This window comes from Oncorhynchus nerka, linkage group LG28 (genome assembly GCF_034236695.1).
Source record: "Oncorhynchus nerka isolate Pitt River linkage group LG28, Oner_Uvic_2.0, whole genome shotgun sequence".
NCBI classification, from domain to species: domain Eukaryota; kingdom Metazoa; phylum Chordata; class Actinopteri; order Salmoniformes; family Salmonidae; genus Oncorhynchus; species Oncorhynchus nerka.
In genome coordinates, this window is record NC_088423.1 from 22,639,077 (window position 1) to 22,661,895 (window position 22,819).

Consider the following 22,819-nt stretch of genomic DNA (forward strand, 5'->3'; position numbering starts at 1 on the left):
CACATCTGGGACATCATGTCTCGCTCCATCCACCAACACCACGTTGCACCACAGACTTTCCAGGAGTTGGCGGATGCTTTAGTCCAGGTCTGGGAGGAGATCCCAAAGGAGACCATCTGCCACCTCATCAGGAGCATGCCCAGACGTTGTAGGGAGGTCATACAGGCACGTGGAGGCCACACACACTACTGAGCCTCATTCTGACTTGTTTTAAGGACATTACATCAAAGTTGGATCAGCCTGTAGTGTGGTTTTCCACTTTAATTTTGAGTGTGACTCCAAATCCAGACCTCCATGGGTTGATAAATCTGATTTCCATTGATACTTTTTGTGTGATTTTGTGGTCAGCACATTCAACTATGTAAAGAAACAAGTATTTAATAAGAATATTTCATTCATTCAGATCTAGGATGTGTTATTTTAGTGTTCCCTTTATTTTTTTGAGCAGTGTACTCTTCAAACACAACCAATTTCCAGAGTTGGCTCTTTGGTACTTTTGTAGATTTGACCCATTTTATACATAGAAATTGACAATGTAGGTCTTTAACCAAACACAGACCTCCTTTGGGATTGCACATTAGAAAATCACCAGCAGACGGAGTCAAATAAATTGTCGTGGTGCTAATAACATTTATCATAACTTTGATTTACTGGTAGAGTATATTGTTCCAAACAACAGCTAAATCAAAACGGGTACTATTGAGATAATAACATTTGTAATGTTTAATAAATTACTGTGAATTTTTTTCATTTCACAATGATGACATTCCATATTTGAGCACAAACGATAAGGAGTATAATGACAGCAAGAAGTTGTCTGTATCATGTATGGTTTACGGATCATAAGATCTTACATGGGGGTGTGGAAAGGAGTCTAAAATGTCCAATTTCATCAGGATTAAAAATGGTTTGTGATTCAAATGTAAAAAGCATGTCAAACATCCTTCCTCCCAATTAAGTTACTATGTCAGAATTGCCAGAATAATCTGACATACCAAAAATATTTTCGGCCTGTGCTGGCGTGGAATTGCTCAATAATAAGGCGGGGCAGATCTGGTTCCACCTCAGAGTATGGTTGTGGATAGCTGGAGAAGACCTGCTGAAAGGATTTGCAAATCACATTTTATTGGCCACATAGATGTTAATGCGAGTGTAGCGAAATGCTTGTGCATCTAGTTCTGACCGTGCAGTAATATCTAACAAGTAATCTAACAATTTCACAACAACTACCTTATACACACAAGTGTAAAGGAATGAATTAGAAGGTGTACATATAAATATATGGCCGAACGGCATAGGCAAGATGCAGTAGATGGTATAGAGTACAGTATATGCATATGAGGTGAGTAATGTAGGGTATGTAAATATTATATAAAGTGGCATAGTTTAAAGCGACTAGTGATACATTTATTACATCCAACTTTTTATTATTAAAGTGGCTAGAGATTTGAGTCAGTATGTTGGCAGCAGCCACTCAATGTTAGTGATGGCTGTTTAACAGTCTGATGGCCTTGAGATAGAAGTTGTTTTTCAGTCTCTCTGTCCCAGTTTTGATGCACCTGTACTGACCTCGCCTTCTGGATGACAGTGGGGTGAACAGGCAGTGGCTCGGGTGGTTGTTGTCATTGATGATATTTTTGGCCTTCCTGTGACATCTGGTGTAGGTGTCTGGAGGGCAGGTAGTTTGCCCCCGGTGATGCGTTGTGCAGACCTCACTACCCTCTGGAGAGTCTTACGGTTGTGGGCGGAGCAGTTGCCGTACCAGGCGGTGATACAGCCCGACAGGATGCTCTCGATTGTGCATATGTAAAGGTTGGTGAGTGTTTTTGGTGACAAGTCAAAATTCTTCAGCCTCCTGAGGTTGAAGAGGCGCTGTTGCGCCTTCTTCACCACGCTATCTGTGTGGGTGGCCAATTTCAGTTTGTCCGTGATGTGTATGCAGAGGAACTTAAAACTTTCCATCTTCTCCACTACTGGCCCATTTATGTGGATAGGGGGGTGCTCCCTCTGCTGTTTTCTGAAGTACACGATTATCTCCTTTGTTTTGTTGACGTTGAGTGTGGTTATTTTCCTGACACCACACACTAGTTGTGCAACCTCTGACTAACTATTGCATGGGACATATCAATTCAATTCAAGGGCTTTATTGGCATGGGAAACATGTGTTAACATTGCCAAAGCAAGTGAGGTAGATAATATATAAAGTGAATATATAAAGTGAAATAAACAATAAAAAATTTACAGTAAACATCACACATACAGAAGTTTCAAAACAATAAAGACATTACAAATGTCATATATATATATATATATATATATATATATATATATAGTGTGTTTTAACAATGTACAAATGGTAAAGGACACAAATCTCTAGTCTAGCAATAGATACTGTTGTTTTGGCTGTATGGCATCATTGAATGAGATTGCCAATAGTTAGCTAAGATATATCAGTTAGCTAACAATTTACAATAACAGCAGTTCATGTTTAAGTCAATACACTATCATTGTTGTGCTTAAAAGGTGACAGACAAAGATTTTCTTTATACAACAGCTAATAACATCATAAAATTATCTGCAATAATATTTTTGTCAGAGTAGATTTTGTATTCTAGATATAACACTAAGAGAGGCATGGCCATCTAATTACTAGGCATTGTGAAAATTCCATAATCTGAAAAGGTTCAAAATGATCTGATTTAGTTTCCAATAAAGAACGCATATTTTGGCCAATGGGTAAAATAATATGTTAATTGTGTAGATACTCCTTTAATAAAACAAATCGTCCAAATCGTATGTTTCTATCATCATGCATTCAAACATTAACTGAGTCATTTACCCTTGTGGGGATGGCCAAGATTAGGGTGACGAAATCAATGGATCACTATTGGACTCGTCACCTTTCTTCTTGAATCCGGAGGACATAAAACAATATAGGGGTAAAATAGTTTTGGGAACATAAAATGTGATCAGATGTTTCATCGATGAGAAATGAGCAGAATGTAAACCCAGTTTCACCTAGTTCCATCCTCTCACTACCCGCGATTTGACTTCCTCTCACTACCATATTTTGTGGTGAGAAAACGTTCTAAAGGGATGCTTCAGCTTTATAGCCCTTGTTATGTGTCTGAGTTACCCCTTCCAAGCACATTAGGGCTAGTTAACATTCACTAGCTAGCTAACCAGTACATTTAGCAGAAAGGGTCTAGTTATATGGTAGCATTTAGCTAACCAGGATTACCATAGCTGTATAATTTTAATGTTGGCCACATTTTGGTTAGTTAGTTTTGCAGCATCAATGGCTGTCTAGCTAGCTAGCAAGCTAACTATTGTTTACTTATTGGAAAACAATAGCTAGATATTTCTGTTAAGTTTATTTGCTAGCCAACTAACTAGCTAACATAATTTTTACATGTGTTGTATCATCAATATTTTCTTAACTCAAAATTTAAGCTAGCTGGTTTTGGCTGTTTTGAACTACAACCTAATCACATTGGGACTTCATTGGCTATAACTAGTCTTTTTGCCTAGTAATGATGTCATTCTTGCGTTCTATGGTCAGAAAATGACATATTCACCAAAAAGTAGAAAATACTAAATTAGCATTATTATTAAGTGTTCTATTTTTGATGGAGACATTTGCCTGTTACCTGGAAATGGAGAAATCTTACCTTGGCATTGTATAAGCGTTTAACCCCACCTATATGTTAACATTGACATGTCAAGTTGTTTTTTGGTTTACATGCAACAACAAAAAACGAGATAAAAAAACCCTTCATTTTCCCCTATCTTGTTTTTGCATATAAACCAAAAAACAACTTTATATTTCAATTTTCACATGTGATTGGGGTTAAATGTGGATGCCTGTCATTGGCCAAATGCACAGCCAACACTTCCTGTCCCTCCAAAATAGCAGTTCACCTTTTTAATTCTATTAATCTACTATCTATTAATTAATCTATTAATGCCAAGATCAGGTGATATTTCTCCATTTCTATTTTATATTTAAGCAAATATCTGGAGAAATTAATGCATTTTATTAATCAATCACAGACCAATATTTTGAAGAGATTGGCTACAGATGGGAGTTTGGACCATGTGGTTTGTTTAAAGATTGTTAAATGATGGAGCTGAGTAAACTGAAGAATAAGACCGGCTCGACCAACCATTTTAGAATCAATCCGATTGTATAGGCAGTCAAGTCGGAGATAGAACCATTACATTTAAACAGGATTTGAACAATTTATAAAACCATAGAGTTACACCTGGTATTGAGGGTGTATAAATCCTTAAACAAAAAAAACAAGGGGACTACATCTTCCCTTAAAGTGATGCTACAGAGGTTTTATATCATTTTAGCCAGTAGTTTGGAAAATAGCCCTCATGAGCCAAAACTGGACCCCGAAAATGGTGTACTACGTTATCCAGTTCGTATGACATGTAACGCCCTGCAAAAAACAATGTAAATCCTGAAATTCTTATATGTTACAAATTCAAATTAGTACAATAAGTTACGAATGTGTAAGTGCTTAAGATCCCATTCAATTTCCTTAAGGGGAAAATGGGGTAAAGATTTGAAGATTAATATACAAGAAATTGAATGGGAAAAACCATTTTAGAAAGGGCAGAGTCCAAAACACAAATGGTTTAGTATAATATAATGAATAGATCTTACTGGTCTCCCTCTAAAATGCACAAGGCAAAAATGACAACCGACAGCAAATGTTGGAGATGTAAATCAGATGACGCTGGCCTTGTTCATATCACCATTGGCCTCATGGTGAAATCCCTGAGCCATGTTTGGACTCACCTTGTTGTGCTGTTCTCACTTGAACAGGAAGGTGGCGCGGCGGCCCATCATGGGCAAATTTTGCCATCAAACTTTGGCATCAGTCTGGCATTCTCTGGATTTATGAACAGTGAAATAAACAAGGTCGAATGATGACTTTAGTGATCTTTAGGTCGGAGCTCTAGAAAGAGGCCCGAGTTCCCAACTTGGAATTCCCAGTTGGAAGACCGTCAAAAACGTATTTTCCCCATCAGAGCTAGTTTTTTCAGAGTTCCTTGTCTGGAACGCACTGAAGTCTGAGATTTTCCAGTTCCAAGTTTCCAGTTGTTTTGAAAGCGGCAGAAGTCATGCTGGGTTGACAGCATGGCCAATGTTGAATGTTTATCCTTTTAAGCTTGGAAAAGAGACCCTTATACCCAGACTTTTACCGCACATCCACTCCATTGAATAGCAGGCTAGTGATTGTTTTGCAATGCTTGCAGTTAGCCAAACCACACATTGTTGAATTTGTGATTTCCAACTTGTGTAATGTTTATATCCAATGGCCAATTAGCACCGATACGTTTTATCTATAATTTCTCTTCATTATTTCTCTTCAAATGACAAGGATTGAAAAGGATTTGCCAGTAGATTGTTGACTTAATTCATGATGATGACTGCTAGCTAAGATTTTGAAAGTATGATGTCCAATCAAAGCTACTGTAGATATCATGTGATTTGAAATCATTTTATCTGTGGCCAATGACCTTGAGCCTTCTTGGATGGGCACTTCTAATGTAACTATGGAAGCACCCAAGGGGCTTGAATTTTTGAGCTCTCCCCGTAGATTCTGCGGTGACGTAGTGTCCCCATGAGTGACAGAACACTGAGCCAATCACGGCGCAACTAGAGAACATTACCAACCCCTACACTCTGCTGACTGCCCCACCACCACAGAAAACACTGAGCTAGGCTGAAACACCTGCATTTTGGAGCTGCCTTACTCAAGAAAGCAAAAAAGAGACCCTGTTTGTATGCAGCTTCATTAAGTCAATTATATATATATATTTTTACATTGTTTACAAACTGATATGGGACACGTATTAATGTCAAATGTTAATGTCATAACATGCAAAACAGGGCCCCCCAAAAATGAAGGGTCGCCACAGGACTTTGACTCAAGATATTTCAGCTTTAAATGTTGTATTAATGAAGAAAATGTTCTACAAACAAAATTCCACTTTGACATTATGGGGTATTGTGTGTAGATCAGTGACACAAAATCTCAATGTTATAAATTCAGGCTGTAACACAACAAAATGTGGAAAAAGTAATGGGGTGTGAATACATTCTGAAGGCACTGTATATGAAAAAAACCCGTACACGTATCCATCTGAACTTTGCATCTAGAATGTTGCAAATGTATTATGTGTACTACCGACAATACACCACCCGAGGGCAGTAGATTAACCGTAATCATTGCTGGTAGACGCACTCAAAAACTGTGGCGCACTAATGAACTCGGGTAGTGGACGATATTATCTGATGTAATATGAGCAAATAAAAAAAATACCACTCAAATAAAAGCAATGAACAGAACATTTAAGAAATTCTGTCAAATTTAAGTCGCATCTTATTTTCTTTAAATTATCTCAATTTCACAATATAAATTCAGTAAAATAGGCTACCAGCAATGTTTTATTATCTTGTACATTATGTCCCATACCATTGATGTTGTAGGCTAATAACGAATTTGTAATTGGGGTACAAAATATGTCCATGTCCGTATTCATTCCTCGAATCCATCCATAGTCTAGTGCCTGGTGTGCAATTACGCAATGGCCACAGTGGAGTTGGAACTGGCGCCAGAAGGCAGCTCTTCTCTTATTGTTACATAACCCATCTATCTGATCAACAGACCCGCGGCATCCATCCACTACACTGTGTAAACAATATTGTACTGCTGCGCAATGTTTACTCACTGATGAATGTAGGCTACACTGTCTCGTTTGGTATTAGAATCCCTCCATCATTGTATGATAAGTCTATTTACAGGACAAGAGCAGCCTAATATGTTATATTCAAATTGAGCAGTAAATCACATGTAAACAGCCCTTCATTAATAATGGTGCAGTTGTATTTTTCTTGAATCATGTACTGTATAGGCTATGTAGCCTATTGTCTCATACTGTTTTTCTTAGAGAAAACGTAATCCATTAAATTAGGTAATACTATTATTGATCAAGTTTTAATCCGGTTTTTCATTATAATTCCCTTGTCAACATGATTGTAACTGTTTTTCTCTGTTATGTGCTGTTGTTTTGGAGCGTGACTGACTGCGCCATTGTTGTCTGAATAGAATAGCCTAATGTCCCTAAATCCTCCGAGGTGTTCTGCGCTACGTCAGAAATCGAAATCGTGCCCAGCCAAAACAACAACAAACACAAACCGAGCCATGCTGGCTGTTGCTAAACCAGCGGCTGCTGCGGATAAACACTGACCCGTAATCAGTTCAACTAGCCGTCATCCTATCCCTTCCTACGGGATTAAAATCACGAACACTGATCTCAAATCAGTGGTAGGGTGGATTCCAGCTCAAACCGCACAAAACTTGGCTACCATTGGTAACCACACCCCCTATTGAATCAAATGACTAGCCTACTACCGACTCAAGACTGCCCTAGCAACCCGGTGGATGAGCCAACCATAACCGTGTAAACCTCGAGACTCTGCCGCTACTGGGGACAGGAAACGACAGAGATCAGAGAGAGCTGCGGAACAGTGTGGCTGGCTGGCGGTACAATACAGCGTTATAACAAGTATGGTACTTGGTATGGTACGTATGGTACTTTCAAGGCACGGTAGCGGGAATGGAGGATTTGTGGAATGACGATTTGAACACTGGGACAGGTTCGGCGTGAGCGGCAAGCTTTGATGTTACAGTGGAACACACTGTAGATGTAGGCTAATTTGTATAGTTGTTTATGTTACATTGTGTTGTCACTTTCGTTGGCAAAGTTGACATTTGTAGCTTTCATTCAAATTCCTATTTTAGGAGACTTCAAATCTGTGTTTGATGCATTTATTCTAAATGGATATAAATGGATAGAGTTCCCAGATATGAATTATGACTGATAATATAAGGCCATCCACTGGATGAACTGTCAAAGAACACCAGATTCAACTTGACTCGCTTCTTTGCTACTTTAATTCGTGCGTCACACAGCTCAAATCTTGAGTTGGAAGAGAAATAAAAGTGATTGAACAGTCTTGTACAAGTTGTTCCATGATGGAACATAATCATTCTTCACCGCGAGGATGAACCACAGAACCAGCCCCGTCAAGGCTTACGATTTTCTGCTTAAGTTTCTCCTGGTGGGAGACAGCGATGTGGGAAAGGGGGAGATACTGGCGAGCCTCCAGGACGGAGCCAGCGAGTCTCCGTATGGCTACAACATGGGTGAGTGTCCAGTATACAACGGCAGCCAGAACTATAAACAAACAAACAAATTACATATTTTCATTTCAAACATGTATTTATAGAAAATATTGAAGATTACATGTTATGATCACCAGGACTCGATAATATAGAACTTGTTTCAATGTTTTTATTGCACAACAAACAAGTGGTCACACACAGTACGTTTTATGGACAGCTTGTTCTGGATGGTCCGTGTCATTAGAGCCCCGAAAAGCGCTGTGGTCGTCATGCATTAGCTAGCCAGTGCACATTCTTTAGGTTTAAAGGGTTATATTTAGGATTAGTGGACCAATACCAAGACTGGACATGTCATCTTGGACATCTGAGAGTAAGTTTGCATCCCAATTGGCACCCGATAGTGCACTACTTCAGACCAGTGCCCTATTTAGGGTATATGGTGCCTTTAGGACCATATTGTGGATGATCATCATGAGTGACAGGACATATGGACTTAGATGTCACCCACCAGTGTCAGAGCTTGACATTCACCTCTTCTCTAGGAAAAAAAATCATAGGTGTTTTATTACTGGGGATATTAACGTAATGGCATGTCTCAGGGTGGACACATTGGCAGTCAGGATCTCTAGTCTCCACCAAGTGTTAACAGCCCATCGTTCCCCTTATCCAACTGTCAGTGGAGAAACAAGTTTTTGAGTATTCAGAAATAATGACCGGTATGGAAGAGGCTAGAGTCTTCAGAGGTGTAAGGATACTTATGCGTTTGAAATTAGTTTTTTTGGTGCAGTTCCACATAAAAGGAGTGTAATAACAGCTTGGGCATATGTACCACAACATATACAAAAGCATGTGGACACCCCTTCAAATTAGTGGATTCGCCTATTTCAGCCACACCCGTTGTTGACAGGTGTATAAAATTGAGCACACAGCCATGCAATCTCCATAGACAAACATTGGCAGTAGAATGGCCCATACTGAAGAGCTCAGAAAAGTTCAATGTGGCAACGTTATAGGATGCCACCTTTCCAACAAGTCAGTTTGTCAAATTTCTGCCCTGCTAGAGCTGCCCCGTTTGAAATTAGTTTTTTTGGTGCAGTTCCACATAAAAGGAGTGTAATAACAGCTGAAGAGCTCAGAAAAGTTCAATGTGGCAACGTTATAGGATGCCACCTTTCCAACAAGTCAGTTTGTCAAATTTCTGCCCTGCTAGAGCTGCCCCGTTTGAAATTAGTTTTTTTGGTGCAGTTCCACATAAAAGGAGTGTAATAACAGCTTGGGCATATGTACCACAACATATACAAAAGCATGTGGACACCCCTTCAAATTAGTGGATTCGCCTATTTCAGCCACACCCGTTGTTGACAGGTGTATAAAATTGAGCACACAGCCATGCAATCTCCATAGACAAACATTGGCAGTAGAATGGCCCATACTGAAGAGCTCAGAAAAGTTCAATGTGGCAACGTTATAGGATGCCACCTTTCCAACAAGTCAGTTTGTCAAATTTCTGCCCTGCTAGAGCTGCCCCTGTAAGTGCTGTTATTTTGAAGTAGAAACGTCTAGGAGCAACAACGGCTCAGCCGCAAAGTGGTAGGCCACACAAGCTCACAGAACGGGACCGCCGAGTGCTGAAGCGCATAGCGCGTAAATCTGTCCTCGATTGTAACATTTACTACAGAGTTCCAAACTGCCTCTGGAAGCAACATCAGCACAATAACAGTGCAGTTGCAAAATGACACACTCAATTATTTACCATTCATTTCTACGCATTATAATCCGAAACAACCTAAACAAATGGCAAATGCAGCCAACAAGTTTGTAGAGTCACAAGCTTGATGTCGTCATGGTGTGTTAGGAATATGGGACCAAATACTAAACTTTACTGCTTTAATACACCTTCAAATGGGGGGACTAGATACATAAGGTAAAACGGTAAAATAGATATGTATGAAAATACCCTAAAATAAAAGGTGACATTCTGTACTATCACCTCATATGAAACATTTGATCTCAAATCTAAAATACTGGAGTATAGAGCCACATTAAAATATGTAGCTTCAGTGACATGTATTCATGGATGCCAAGGGAAGCCAGGCTTCCCAAAAAGAGGACCAAGAAAAAAACATAACAAGATTATTTGACTTTGTCTCTGTGTTTCATAATGTTCCTTCTATTCGCAAGAGGCTGAATGTATCTCCCCGGAGAAAGTATCCAGGCAAGTGAAACAGCGCCCCTCTGTCTTTGTATGTGTAGCCCATCTACCTGATGCTTTTTGATCAAAAAGAGTACGATTTTGCTGCCGCCTGGAGCATTGAATGCAAGGGAAGCCAGCCTCCCTTGATCATTTTTTAAATACAATAATAGCCCATCAGCGTTGAGCTAAACTGAGTGAGTTCAACTGTGAATGGTCCCGTCACACCAAAAAAAGTGTCAAGGGAAGCCAGTTTGGACTTGGCTTCACACCAATCACATCACATCAAAACCCAAATGTCATTGACAGAAAAATTGTCCTCCAGTGGCTAGCTAAGCTTGCTAAAATTGGCCCTTTCCTAATTTAGCCATGGACGGAGATAGGGATTTGGACTTGTGGTTTTACTTAATTCTCTGTACTGGCCAATGATTATAACGGCGTTTCTGATCCAACCATAAATTCATAGGATGGAAGTTCAATATGTAGCTAGATGTAGTTGGCTAATGTTAACTAGCTGGCTAATCATTGCCCATGAAAGGAAGTTAGGCTAGAGAGCAAGCATTTTAGCCAGGTAGCTTAGGACAACAAAAACTAAGTGTGTACTGTATGACGGAGTCATAGACCGTTTTGGCAACATGAAAAAGTGGAGGATGGCATTGGCGTTTCCAACAAGTAGGGAGAGTAAACATGTTTTTCTACTTATTTAGCCTAGGTTGATTGGACTAAATGGTTTTTGGAATATTTTAGTTGTCACTGTATTAGACTAAGCAGAGGTGATTTGATGATGTTGAAGTTGAAATGGTGCTGGAATAGTGGAGGCAGCTCCAGTTTTCTTTGCGATGTGCAGTAAATCTCCGGTGTTCTAAATCAATAGTTGTTTATAGTCCGAAAACTTGCTTGACGATGTTGTAGGTCATGTAACTGTTTGTTACATGCAATATGTTTTGTGGACTTCACCGAACAGAGGTTGCTCTCCGGTTTTGTGATGAAACAAAGGTGTGATTGAATTTATTCTACCACTGTCTTCTTATTGTCTTGATCTCTAGGCCTATATATCACGGGGGCAAGGCATATGAACTAACAGGTTATAGAGCAAACAACGCAATTATCACAAAATATACAGTAGGTTGTAATATGGCTTTTTCCCTGGCTTGTCTTCCCCAGTGATTTTACCCACGCACCTCTACAGTTTAGCTTCACTGTTCAAATAAATACGTAGGGGAGTGTAGTGCACTATTATTTGACCAGAGCCCTATGGGCCCCGTTTTGACCAGCGCCCTATGGGCCCCGTTTTGACCAGCGCCCTATAGGTCCTATAGTGGCCATTGTCTTGATATCAGGGCCTATTCACTGACTTAAGACAGTCTGGGCCAGTGTCTGTAAATAAACATTTGGACTTCGGGTTTAGTGTCTCATCCAATGGAATGAGAGTAGGTAAGTGAGTGTTGAAATATGTTGATATGACGACTGCTCAGTGTTCAGTAATAAATGGTGTGCGAGTCACCTCGTCAACTGTTTGATCCAGCACTGACTCCAGTTAAGGTGTCTGAGTGAGAGAGAGACAATGAAAGAGAGGCAGAGGAATGGGGAGATGGTGAGAGAGCATTTGGAACACAGGCAGTCTTTTTTTCTATGTAGTGTTTTTTCTGCTCTGCAACTGTCAGAAAGTGTAACACCTGGGTTCAAATACAGGTGTATTTGAGTATGTGTTATTTAAAATACTTTTTTCTGTGTATTTGAGTATTTTCAAATTCACAGCCCAAAACAGGTGGTTTTATTTGAGTATTTGAATGGCTATTTGCATTTAAAAAAAAATAGCCTTCCTAATTGTATGTCTTCCAAATTGTATTTGAAAGTCTTTTCAAATACATATTTCAAATACTATTTCCAAATACCTTAGTTAAATGGTTAAATGTATGGAAGTGTGTTTGAGTATTTTCAAATACTTTCCAAGTGTATTACTATAGTATTTCCAAATACATTTTCAAATGTAGGTTATCTGAATACTTACTTCGGAATGTATGGGAAAATAATTCATTCATTTTGAATAGTATTTGAACCCAGGTCTGGAAAGTTTCACCCTATTAACACGCCTCTGAGAGGGAGTTCCCAGCATTCAATGTGAAGTACTTTTGTGATTCAGGGAAAGTGTTATAGGCTATAAATGCAAGACATCATTATAATCATCATCAGTGTTTGTTTATCTAACTGATGTTTGTTTGACTGATTCCTAGAGGGAGCTGTATAAAAGGCAGTCAGACTGAAGTCCCAAATGGCACCCTATCCCCTATGGGTCCTGGTCAAAAGTAGTGGACTATATTGGGGATAGGGTGCTATTTGGGATACCCCGTTTTCCTCAGAGGATCTTAGTTAACTGTTAATTACCTTATTTTCTCTGTTAGTGTTTTTTCCTAATGTTCTAATTACAACAATGCCAAGCGTCATCATCTAGAGCAGTGGTTCCCAAACTTTTTATAGTCCCGTACCCCTTCAAACATTCAACCTCCAGCTGCATAACATCTCTAGCACCAGGGTCAGCGCACTCTCAAATGTTGTTTTTTGCCATCATTGTAAGCCTGACACACACACATTATACGATACATTTATTAAACAAAATAATGAGTGTGTGTTTTTGTCACAACCCGGCTCGTGGGAAGTGACAAAGAGCTCTTATAGGACCAGGGCACAAATAATAATATAATAATAATCAATAATTTAGCTCTTTATTTAGCCATCTTACATATAAAACCTTATATGTTCATAAAAAAATTGTGAATAGCTCACCACAGGTTTGACTTTTTCTTCCAATTTGAACCTTTATTTACAGTTGAAGTCGGAAGTTTACATACAGAATTCACTCTCACATAGGTAGGTGGTTGCAAAGGGCATCAGTGTCTTAACAGCGCAATATGCCAAGGCAGGATACTCTGAGCGCAGCCCTATCCAGAAATGTTCAGATATCGGTAGGTGGACTGGAGGCAGGGCAAGGGATAACGAATCCAGTTGTTTGTGTCGTCCGTTTCGGGAAAGTACCTGCGTAATTGCACACCCAGCTCACTCAGGTGCTTTACTATATCACATTTGACATTGTCCGTAAGCTTGAGTTAATTTGCACACAAAAAATCATACAATGATGGAAAGACCTGTGTGTTGTCCTTGTTAATGCAGACAGAAAAGAGCTCCAACTTCTTAATCATAGCCTCAATTTTGTCCCGCACATTGAATATAGTTGTGGAGAGTCCCTGTAATCCTAGATTCAGATCACGCAGATAGGCCAGTTGTGTGAGAAACTTGTCATCATGCAAGCTGTCAGACAAAGTGAAAATTATGGTCAGTAAAGAAAACTTTAAGCTCGTCTCTCAATTTTAAAAAAAACGTGTCAATACTTTGCCCCTTGATAACCAGCGCACTTCTGTATGTTGTAAAAGCGTTACATGGTCGCTGCCCATATCATTGCATAATGCAGAAAATACACAAGAGTTCAGGGGCCTTGCTTTAACAAAGTTAACCATTTTCACTGTCGTGTCCAAAACGTCTTTCAAGCTGTCAGGCATTTCCTTGGCAGCAAGAGCCTCTCGATGCTGCAGTGTACCCAAGTGGCGTAGGGAGCAACTGCTTGCATGCGCATTACTACTCCACAATGTCTCCCTGTCATGGCTTTTGCACCATCAGTACAGATACCAACACATCTTGACCACCAAAGTCCATTTGATGTCACAAAGCTGTCCAATACTTCAAAAATATCCTCTCCTGGTGTCCTGGTTTCCAGTGGTTTACAATGTCTTCCTTAATTGACCCTCCATAAATGTAACAGACATATACCAGGAGCTGTGCCAGGCCCGCTACATCTGTTGACACATCCAACTGTAACACATAGAATTCACTGGCTTGTATGCGAAGCAGTAATTGTTTCAAAACATCTCCTGCCATGTCACTGATGTATTGTGAAACAGTGTTGGTTGATGAAGACATTGTCTGTATAGTTTTTGGGCCTTTTTCCCTCAGCATTGTCCCAGCCATATCCGCAAATATCCGCAGCAGGAAGAATTAAGAACCTCCACAATAGTATGGGACTTGCCTGTCCGAGCCACCCGGCAAGTCACCATATAAGACGCTTCTAGCCCCTTCTTATTAATGGTATCTGTTGCTTTTATACATGTCTTACTACTCAAATGTCGGCTTTATTCTTGCTCAAAAAACTCCCATGGTTTCTGATTTATTTAATGATTTATTTCAGATTGGATTTTTTTCCATTCCCAGTGGGTCAAACGTTTACATACACTCAATTAGTATTTGGTAGCATTGCCTTTAAATTGTTTCACTTGGGTCAAACGTTTCAGGTAGCCTTCAACAAGCTTCCTACAATAAGTTGGGTAAATTTTGGCCCATTCCTCCTGACAGAGCTGGTGTAACTGAGTCCGGTTTGAAGGCCTCCTTGATCGCACACGCTTTTTCAGTTCTGCCCACAAATTTTCTATGGGATTGAGGTCAGGGTTTTGTGATGGCCACTCCAATACCTTGACTTTGTTGTCCTTAAACCATTTTGCCACAACTTTGTAAGTATGCTTGGGGTCATTGTCCATTTTGAAGACCCATTTGTGACCAAGCTTTAACTTGCTGACTGATGTCTTGAGATGTTGCTTCAATATATCCACATCAAATTCCTTCCACATGATACCATCTATTTTGTGAAGTGCACCAGTCCCTCCTGCAGCAAAGCACCCACACAACATGATGCTGCCACCCCCGTGCTTCACGGTTGGGATGGTGGTCTTCAGCTTGCAAGCCTCCCCCTTTTTCTTCCAAACATAATGATGGGCATTATGGCCAAACGGTTCTATTTTGTTTCATCAAACCAGAGGACATTTCTCCAAAAAGTAAGATCTTTGTCCCCATGTGCAGTTGCAAACAGTAGTCTGGCTTTTTTATGGCGGTTTTGGAGCAGTGGCTTCTTCCTTGCTGAGTGGCCTTTCAGGTTATGTCGATATAGGACTCGTTTTACTGTGGATATAGATACTGTTGTTTCCTGTAGCATCTTCACAAGGTCCTTTGCTGTTCTGGAATTGATTTGCACTTTTCTCACCAAAGTACGATCATCTCTAGGAGACAGAATGCGTCTCTTTCCTGAGCGGTATGACGGCTGCGTGGTCCCATGGTGTTTATACTTGCGTACTATTGTTTATACAGAATGACATGGTACCTTCAGGCGTTTGGAAATTGCTCCCAAGGATGAACCAGACTTGTGGAAGTCTGTGGCTGATTTTTGAAATTTTCCCATGATGTCAAGCAAAGAGGCACTGAGTTTGAAGGTAGGCCTTGAACTACATCCACAGGTACACCTCCAATTGACTCAAATGATGTCAATTAGCCAATCAGAAGCTTAGTCAATCAGAAGCTTCTAAAGCCATGACATAATTTTTTGGAATTTTCCAAGCTGTTTAAAGGCACAGTCAACTTAGTGTATGTAAACCTCTGACCCACTAGAATTGTGGTACAGTGAATTATAAGTGAAATAATCTGTCTGCAAACAATTGTTGGAAAAATGACTTGTGTCATGCATAAAGTAGATGTCCTAACCGACTTGCCAAAACTATAGTTCGTTAATTAACAAGAAATTGTGGAATGGTTGAAAAATTAGTTTGAATGACTTCAACCTAAGTGTATGTAAACTTCCGACTTAAACTGTATGTGTGGTAGTATGTATGTGTTCATACTCTGACTGTTATTGCACTCCTTTATAAAATCCCTCATTGAGAATGTGTAATAGAAACCAACATTTATATGATTATACAGTGGAAGTTATCTAATTAATGATCTTCTGGATAATACAATTAGGGAGGCATGGTAAGCTCTCTCTGAGGAATTTCATTTTCTATATTTTACCAATTAAGAAATGTTTTCCATAATTATTTTGAGATCTCTACATTGCTACTTTAGGATTGTAAACAAAAAGTTCTGTCTGACTTTTCCTGGGTTGCAGCTTGAATTTTATACATAGAGGACAATATCCACAAGCTGAAGGGTGTGTGGGTATTCTCTTGCTCGACCAGTGATATCTGTTGGATGTTTGTACACTATAATTTATCCTGGTTGCCCTGACATGGTTTGTTCTCTGTGGCCTTGCTGTGTTTTTCTTTAGTATCACAGGACATGATGAATCTGATGTGTGTTTATATAAGAGCCACAGTTTCCTCCACCTCCAGGCTGGTTTGGCTTGTTTTCAGCAGCATGAAACAAAGCTGCTTCCCAAATGGCACCCTTTTCCCTTTATAGTGCACTACTTTTGACTGGCCTCTGGACAAAATAGTGCACTGTATAGGGAATAGGGTGCCATTTGGGATGCTAACAGTGTTTCCCCTTCTGCACTCTTGCCAATAATTGCTGTTGATGTTAGGCTACTAAATGTGGAATCAACAGGATCCAAGGCGCATCTCAGTTTTCTGGGTCAGCTCTACTAATAGGAGGAAATAGAAGGAGAGAGTGGAAGCCCGTCTGTGATCAGCCCGTCTCCGTGGCCAGAGATCAGCCAGTCTCTGTAGCCAGAGATCAGCCAGTCTCCGTAGCCAGATTAGCCAGTCTCTGTAGCCAGAGATCAGCCAGTCTCCGTAGCCAGATTAGCCAGTCTCCGTAGCCAGATTAGCCAGTCTCTGTAGCCAGAGATCAGCCAGTCTCCGTAGCCAGAGATTAGCCAGTCTCCGTGGCCTGAGATCAGCCCGTCTCCGTGGCCATAGATCAGCCCGTCTCCATGGCCAGAGATCAGCCCGTCTTCGTGGCCAGAGATCAACCCGTCTTCGTGGCCAAAGATCAGCCCGTCTCCGTGGCCAGAGATCAGCCCGTCTCCGTGGCCAAAGATCAGCCAGTCTCCGTGGCCAGAGATCAGCCCGTCTCCGTGGCCAAAGATCAGCCCGTCTCCGTGGCCAGAGATCAGCCCGTCTCCGTGGCCAAAGACCAGCCCGTCTTCGTGGCCAGAGATCAGCCCATCTTCGTGGCCAGAGATCCCACTACATACAATCACCTTCAAAATTACTGGCACCCTTGATGTAGATAGAGCCAAAAAGACTGTATTAAATCATTATAAATATTGAGCTACAGTATATTGTATGCTCAAAAATGTGTATGTATATTTTTTTATACTAATACAATTGCTCAGAGAAAAATGTTGTTTGTAACAAGTAATAAGTGTTAAAAATGATTGGTAGCCCTGTTTTCAATACTTTGTGCACCCTCCCCTTCCAAGGATAACAGCACATGGCTTTTTTATAATGTTTTATGAGGTTGGAGAACACATTAAGAGGGATCTTTCCTTCATACAGGATGTTTCCAGATCCTTGATATCCTTGGGTCTGCCCTCTTCAATTAAAACCACAGGTTTTCAAATGGGATTCAAATCCAGAGACTGAGATCAATGAACCAATTCTTAGTGGATTTCCATGTGTGCTTGGGGTTATTGTCTTGCTGGAAGATCCCCTTGCGGCCAAGTTTCAGCCTCCTGGCAGAGGCAACCAGGTCGTTGTCTAAAATATCATAGTACTTGGTAAAGTTCATGGTGCTGTTGACCTTAAAGGGAGACTTCGGGTTTTTGGCAGTGAGGCCATTTATCTACTTCTCCAGAGTCAGGTGAACTTGTGGCTACTACCTCTAACTTCCTTCATACTGAACACAGATACATATTTATGGTATCCACAAATTAATCTAACTCTGGGGATACCAAATCCAAAATGTCAAAATCCCTTTAACAAGGGCCCAAGGCCCAGTGGAAGCAAAACAGACCCATAACATCAAAGATCCACAACCATATTTGACAGTAGGTATGAGGTTATTTTCTGCGTATGCATCCTTCTTTCAAGGCCAAACTCACCACTGGAGTGCGTCGCCAAAGAGCTATATTTTCATTTTATATGACCATACCACCCCGTTCCGGTCCAAGTGCCAATGCCGTTTAGCAAACTCCAGGAGTTTACATGTGTTGGTTGTTCTTAATAAAGACTTTTATGGCAACCATTCCAAATAGCCTTTTGGCATGGAGGTGGCAACTAATTGTAGATTTGGAGACTTGCTGACCTCAAGATGCAACCAAGTTCTGGAATTCTCCAACTGTGGTCCTTGGACCTAATCATAGAAATACATAGAATTCCTATTAATTTAATAGGACCTCTTTGGGCTTAATAGTAAAGATTTGTTATTTAAGCCTACCTTTTAATGTGATATAAACACAACCAGTCATGATGTTTTCATCTGATTGTCAAACAATTATTTTTTGCTCATCTCATCTTTTGCTCACCCATCTGTAAATAGCCCACCCAATTTACCTACCTCATCCCCATACTGTTTTTATTTATTTACTTTTCTGCTCTTTTGCACACCAGTATATCTACTTGCACATGATCATCTGATAAATTATCACTCCAGTGTTAATCTGCTAAATTGTAATTATTCGCCTACCTCCTCATGCCTTTTGCATACAATGTATATAGACTCTTTTTTTACTACTGTGTTATTGACTTGTTTATTGTTTACTCCATGTGTAACTCTGTGTTGTTGTCTGTTCACACTGCTATGCATTATCTTGGCTAGGTCGCAGTTGTAAATGAGAACTTGTTCTCAACTAGCCTACCTGGTTAAATAAAGGTGAAATAAAAAAATAAAGGTTGGCAATAATGTTGGTCTGTAGTGCACTACTTTTATCCAGGGCCCATGGGGCTTTCGTCAAAAGTAGTGAACTATGTAGGGAATAGGGTGCCATTTGCCGGGCAGTCGGGGAGAGATGATGGCTGAGGGTGCGTTAGTAAATTCACTCTGGCTATCTAATCCGATTTCAAAGGACTCATCTGAGTGCCAGAGCAGCAGAATAACTGATGAATTTACGAACACCCAACAACCATGAATATGGCCTGTGTCAGTAAACATTGGCAATAAAAGTGTAATTAAATTGTGCCTGTATCGCAGTTACAGTCACCAACGCTCTGGATAACATAAAAACAGCCTAACCAGCTCTGCTAGGGCGAGTAAAATGGTCAGATTGAGGTGTTCTCTCTTTTGTCTGGAAGTAGCTAGCAAGCTAGCCAACGTTATCCAGTTAGCTTGGGTGCTTGACTGCCGTTGTGAGGTGAGAACGCTCGGATCAACCCTACTCCTCGGCCAGAGTGTCCAGTGCATGCTCTGAATTTACGAACACCCAGTGGGTACTCTGTGCGCACTCTGGCACTCCAGATTGAATTTTCGAACGCACCCTGAGTTGGAGCGCTCACAGGTGAATGACCACAGACTCCAGAAGCAGTGGAACAGTTGGAACACAGACAGTGGAGTGACCACAGACATTCTGGAATCCTTCCATAAACTGTTATTCCAGTCCCAAGCCACAGAACAGTTCCAAACCAAAATGAATCACTTGATAATAGTTCACACACACACACAGGGAAAGAGGCATGCATGCACAGAGACACAGACAGACAGGCATACACACACATGTGAATAATTATTTTTGAAGAACAGTGTCTGGAACACAGTTGTCCATTTTTACTTTAATTTGCTCTTTTAACTGAATGTATATTAAGATTAGGTGTTCATGTTTTAAATGGCCCTCTGTTTTTATTCTTGCTACATCTGTATAGCACTTCTTACAATTGAGTCCATTTTTTCAAAAACAACCACTGAAGGTTCTATTAATGGTCAAAAGAACAGAATGTTTGAAAAGCCAATGAGTCGAAGAGAGTGTATTTGAACTGTATGAGTTTAGAAATGTTTGACAAACTGTGTGTGTGTATGTGTGTGTGTGTAGCAGTTCTGTGGGGGCTGCTGATGCCAGGAGAGGATGACTCATCTTTGTATCTGATCCCACTCAGACAGAACGAAAGAACGAGAGAGAGAAATGAAAGAGAGAGAGAGATTGACCTTGGCAAACGTATTAAAAACACTTGTATGAAGCATCTGATCTAAACACACAGTAGACTTAACCCTAAAAGCACCAACAGGGATCAAAAATGTAATAAAGCCTTTTTTTATCCTTCTGAAATGTTGTACTTTGTCAAGCAACTAGTTACAGACAAAAAAACATTGGAGATTGGAAAGCACGGTGGGAGGGATCTTAGACCTTTCCTCCATACAGAATGTTTCCAGATCCTTGATATCTATCTAGATTGTCATTGAACATTTTTGATTTTGTGGTCAATTAACCATTTCTTTGTGGATTTTGATTAATGCTTGGGGTTATATTCTTGCTGGAAGATCCAATTGCAGCCAAGTGTCAGCCTCCTTGGCAGAGGCAAACAGGGATAGTAATTGCTTAATTAACTCAGGAACCACACGTGTGGAAGCACCTACTTTCAATATACTTTTAATCCTTCATTTACTGAAGAGTTCCCTTTATTTTGGTAGTTACCTGTACCTCATAACTACAGTAAAATATGGTGGTGGGTTTTTTATATTATGGGGCTTTGTTAAGGTCAACGGCATCATGATGGCGGCATATAAATGGCACAATAATAATCTTGTCACGGTATCTCTTTGAATTCAAATTGCCATCGATAAAATGTTTGTTGTCCGTAGTTTATGCCTGCCCATTCAATAAGCCCACCACCACTATAGGACACACAGACAAGTTCCTCCCCCAAATCCTTTTCCCATCGAGTCTTTAAAGGCACCAAAGAAGGGTTCTGTAAGTCATGAATGATTCCATATATATCTGAAATTGCGCCCCTAGGAAGCTTGTTCAGCTCAGATGCTCTCTATAGCTGTATTCGCAGCCATATGGGGAAATTCAGGTGTGTTAGCTCTGACAAAGTTCCTAGTCTGGGATTGAGGGATATTGAACGTTTCCTGCAGCTGAGCAAAAGAGGCAAATGCATCAAAGGATAATTGGGCTAGTGAGGAGAGGCCTAGTGAGTGCCAGATGGCAAAAGCCCCATAATTCAAAGATGGAGGAAATAAAATGTTCTGATTGATTGGGCCTGATAGAGAAAAGCCTCAGAGGCTCAAGGCTAAATGGAACCGATTTCACATTTCAAGAAACTACTTTACTATTGGGTTGACACACCTTTTGCCTAGGGACACTTGGAGAGACGAGCACAACACAGAAGAAAGTACAGCAGGTTTACACAATTCAGACTCCATCTGGACCCAGAGTGGTCTAGGGCCAGTAGGATCAGTCTGCAGCCAGTACAAAAGGGCTCTGAAATTTGCAGCCCAATAGTATGTCTGAAAATTTGGTAGAGCTAAACCCCCCAATGCCTTAGGCTTCTGTAAATGTTTTCTACCAATCCGTGGTACCTTGCCATCCCAAATAAAATACATAAATGTTTGATTCAGTGAATTCAAAAAAAATATTTTGGAATAAAAATGGATTAAACATTGAAATAAATATAAAAATTTGGGCAACATTCATTTTAATTACATTAATTATTCCAATAAGAGAAAGAGGTAGCAAATTCCAAAAAGTAAAAGATTGTTTCAAACTGTCTTCTAGAGCAACAAAGTTTTTCTGAAACAAATTTGAATACTTCCTTGTCACTTTAACTCCCAAGTAGGTGAATTGAACCCGGACAATCCTACACTGAAAACTTGTAAAAGAGCACTTGAACGCAGCCTTATTTACAGTAAAAGCTCACTCTTGCCAAGATTCAGCTTGTACCCTGAGATTGATCCAAACTTTTAAAGAACAGATAAGGCACGTGTCAATGAGGTATCAGGGTTGGAGATAAACAAAAGGAGGTCGTCAGCATATAGCGAGATTTTCTGCTCTAAGCCCGTCCTGATTATTCCTTGAATGGCATCATTAGAGCGTAGTGCAAAAAGCAAACAAAGCAAACAACAAGGGGGAGAGTGGACAACCCTGTCTGGATCCACTGTGCAAGGGGAAAAGTCAGAGGACAAGTTGTTAGTCCGTACCGAAGCCATGGGTGAAAAATAAAGAATCTTTATCCACGCATTGAATTTGGGGCCAAAGCCAAATCTATAAAGGGCAGCTGTTAGGTAATCCCACTCAACGCGGTCAAAAGCTTTTTCCGCATCAAGTGAGACCACCACCTCTGGGTCCTCCGACGCTGGGGAGTACAGTATATTCATAAGGCGCCTAATATTGAAAAACAAATGCCTATTTCTCACAAAGCCAGTCTGGTCAGAGTGTATTACTTGGTGCAGCGAGCCTTCCATACGGATGGCTAAAAACTTGGCTAGGATTTTGTAATCACAGTTTAAAAGCGAGATTGGGCGATAGGATCCACATTCCAAGGGGTCTTTGTTTTTCTTTAATAGTAATGCAATTTAAGCCTGATAAAGACTAGGCAGTAGCTTTGAGATATTAAGGCACTCTGCAAATAATCGAGACAAGAATGGGCAATGCAGACCAGAAAATGTCCTGTAAAATTTGGTTGGAAACCGTCCGGACCCGGTGATTTACCACTTTTCATTGCAGACACTGCTGTTA

The 22,819-nt window shown here is 40.3% G+C and overlaps 1 protein-coding gene across 1 annotated transcript in view; it reads left to right on the forward strand.

Annotated features, from left to right (window-relative positions):
• Positions 1 to 7,433: 7,433 nt before the first annotated feature.
• The window catches only part of rab40b (RAB40B, member RAS oncogene family), a 46,466-nt gene continuing 31,080 nt past the window's right edge, over positions 7,434 to 22,819 (forward strand). Inside the window, exon 1 of the mRNA XM_029640141.2 lies at positions 7,434 to 8,228. Within this exon, the coding sequence (XP_029496001.1) occupies positions 8,087 to 8,228 (142 nt within the window). The 5' untranslated portion in view covers positions 7,434 to 8,086. The remainder of the gene's footprint in view (positions 8,229 to 22,819) is intronic.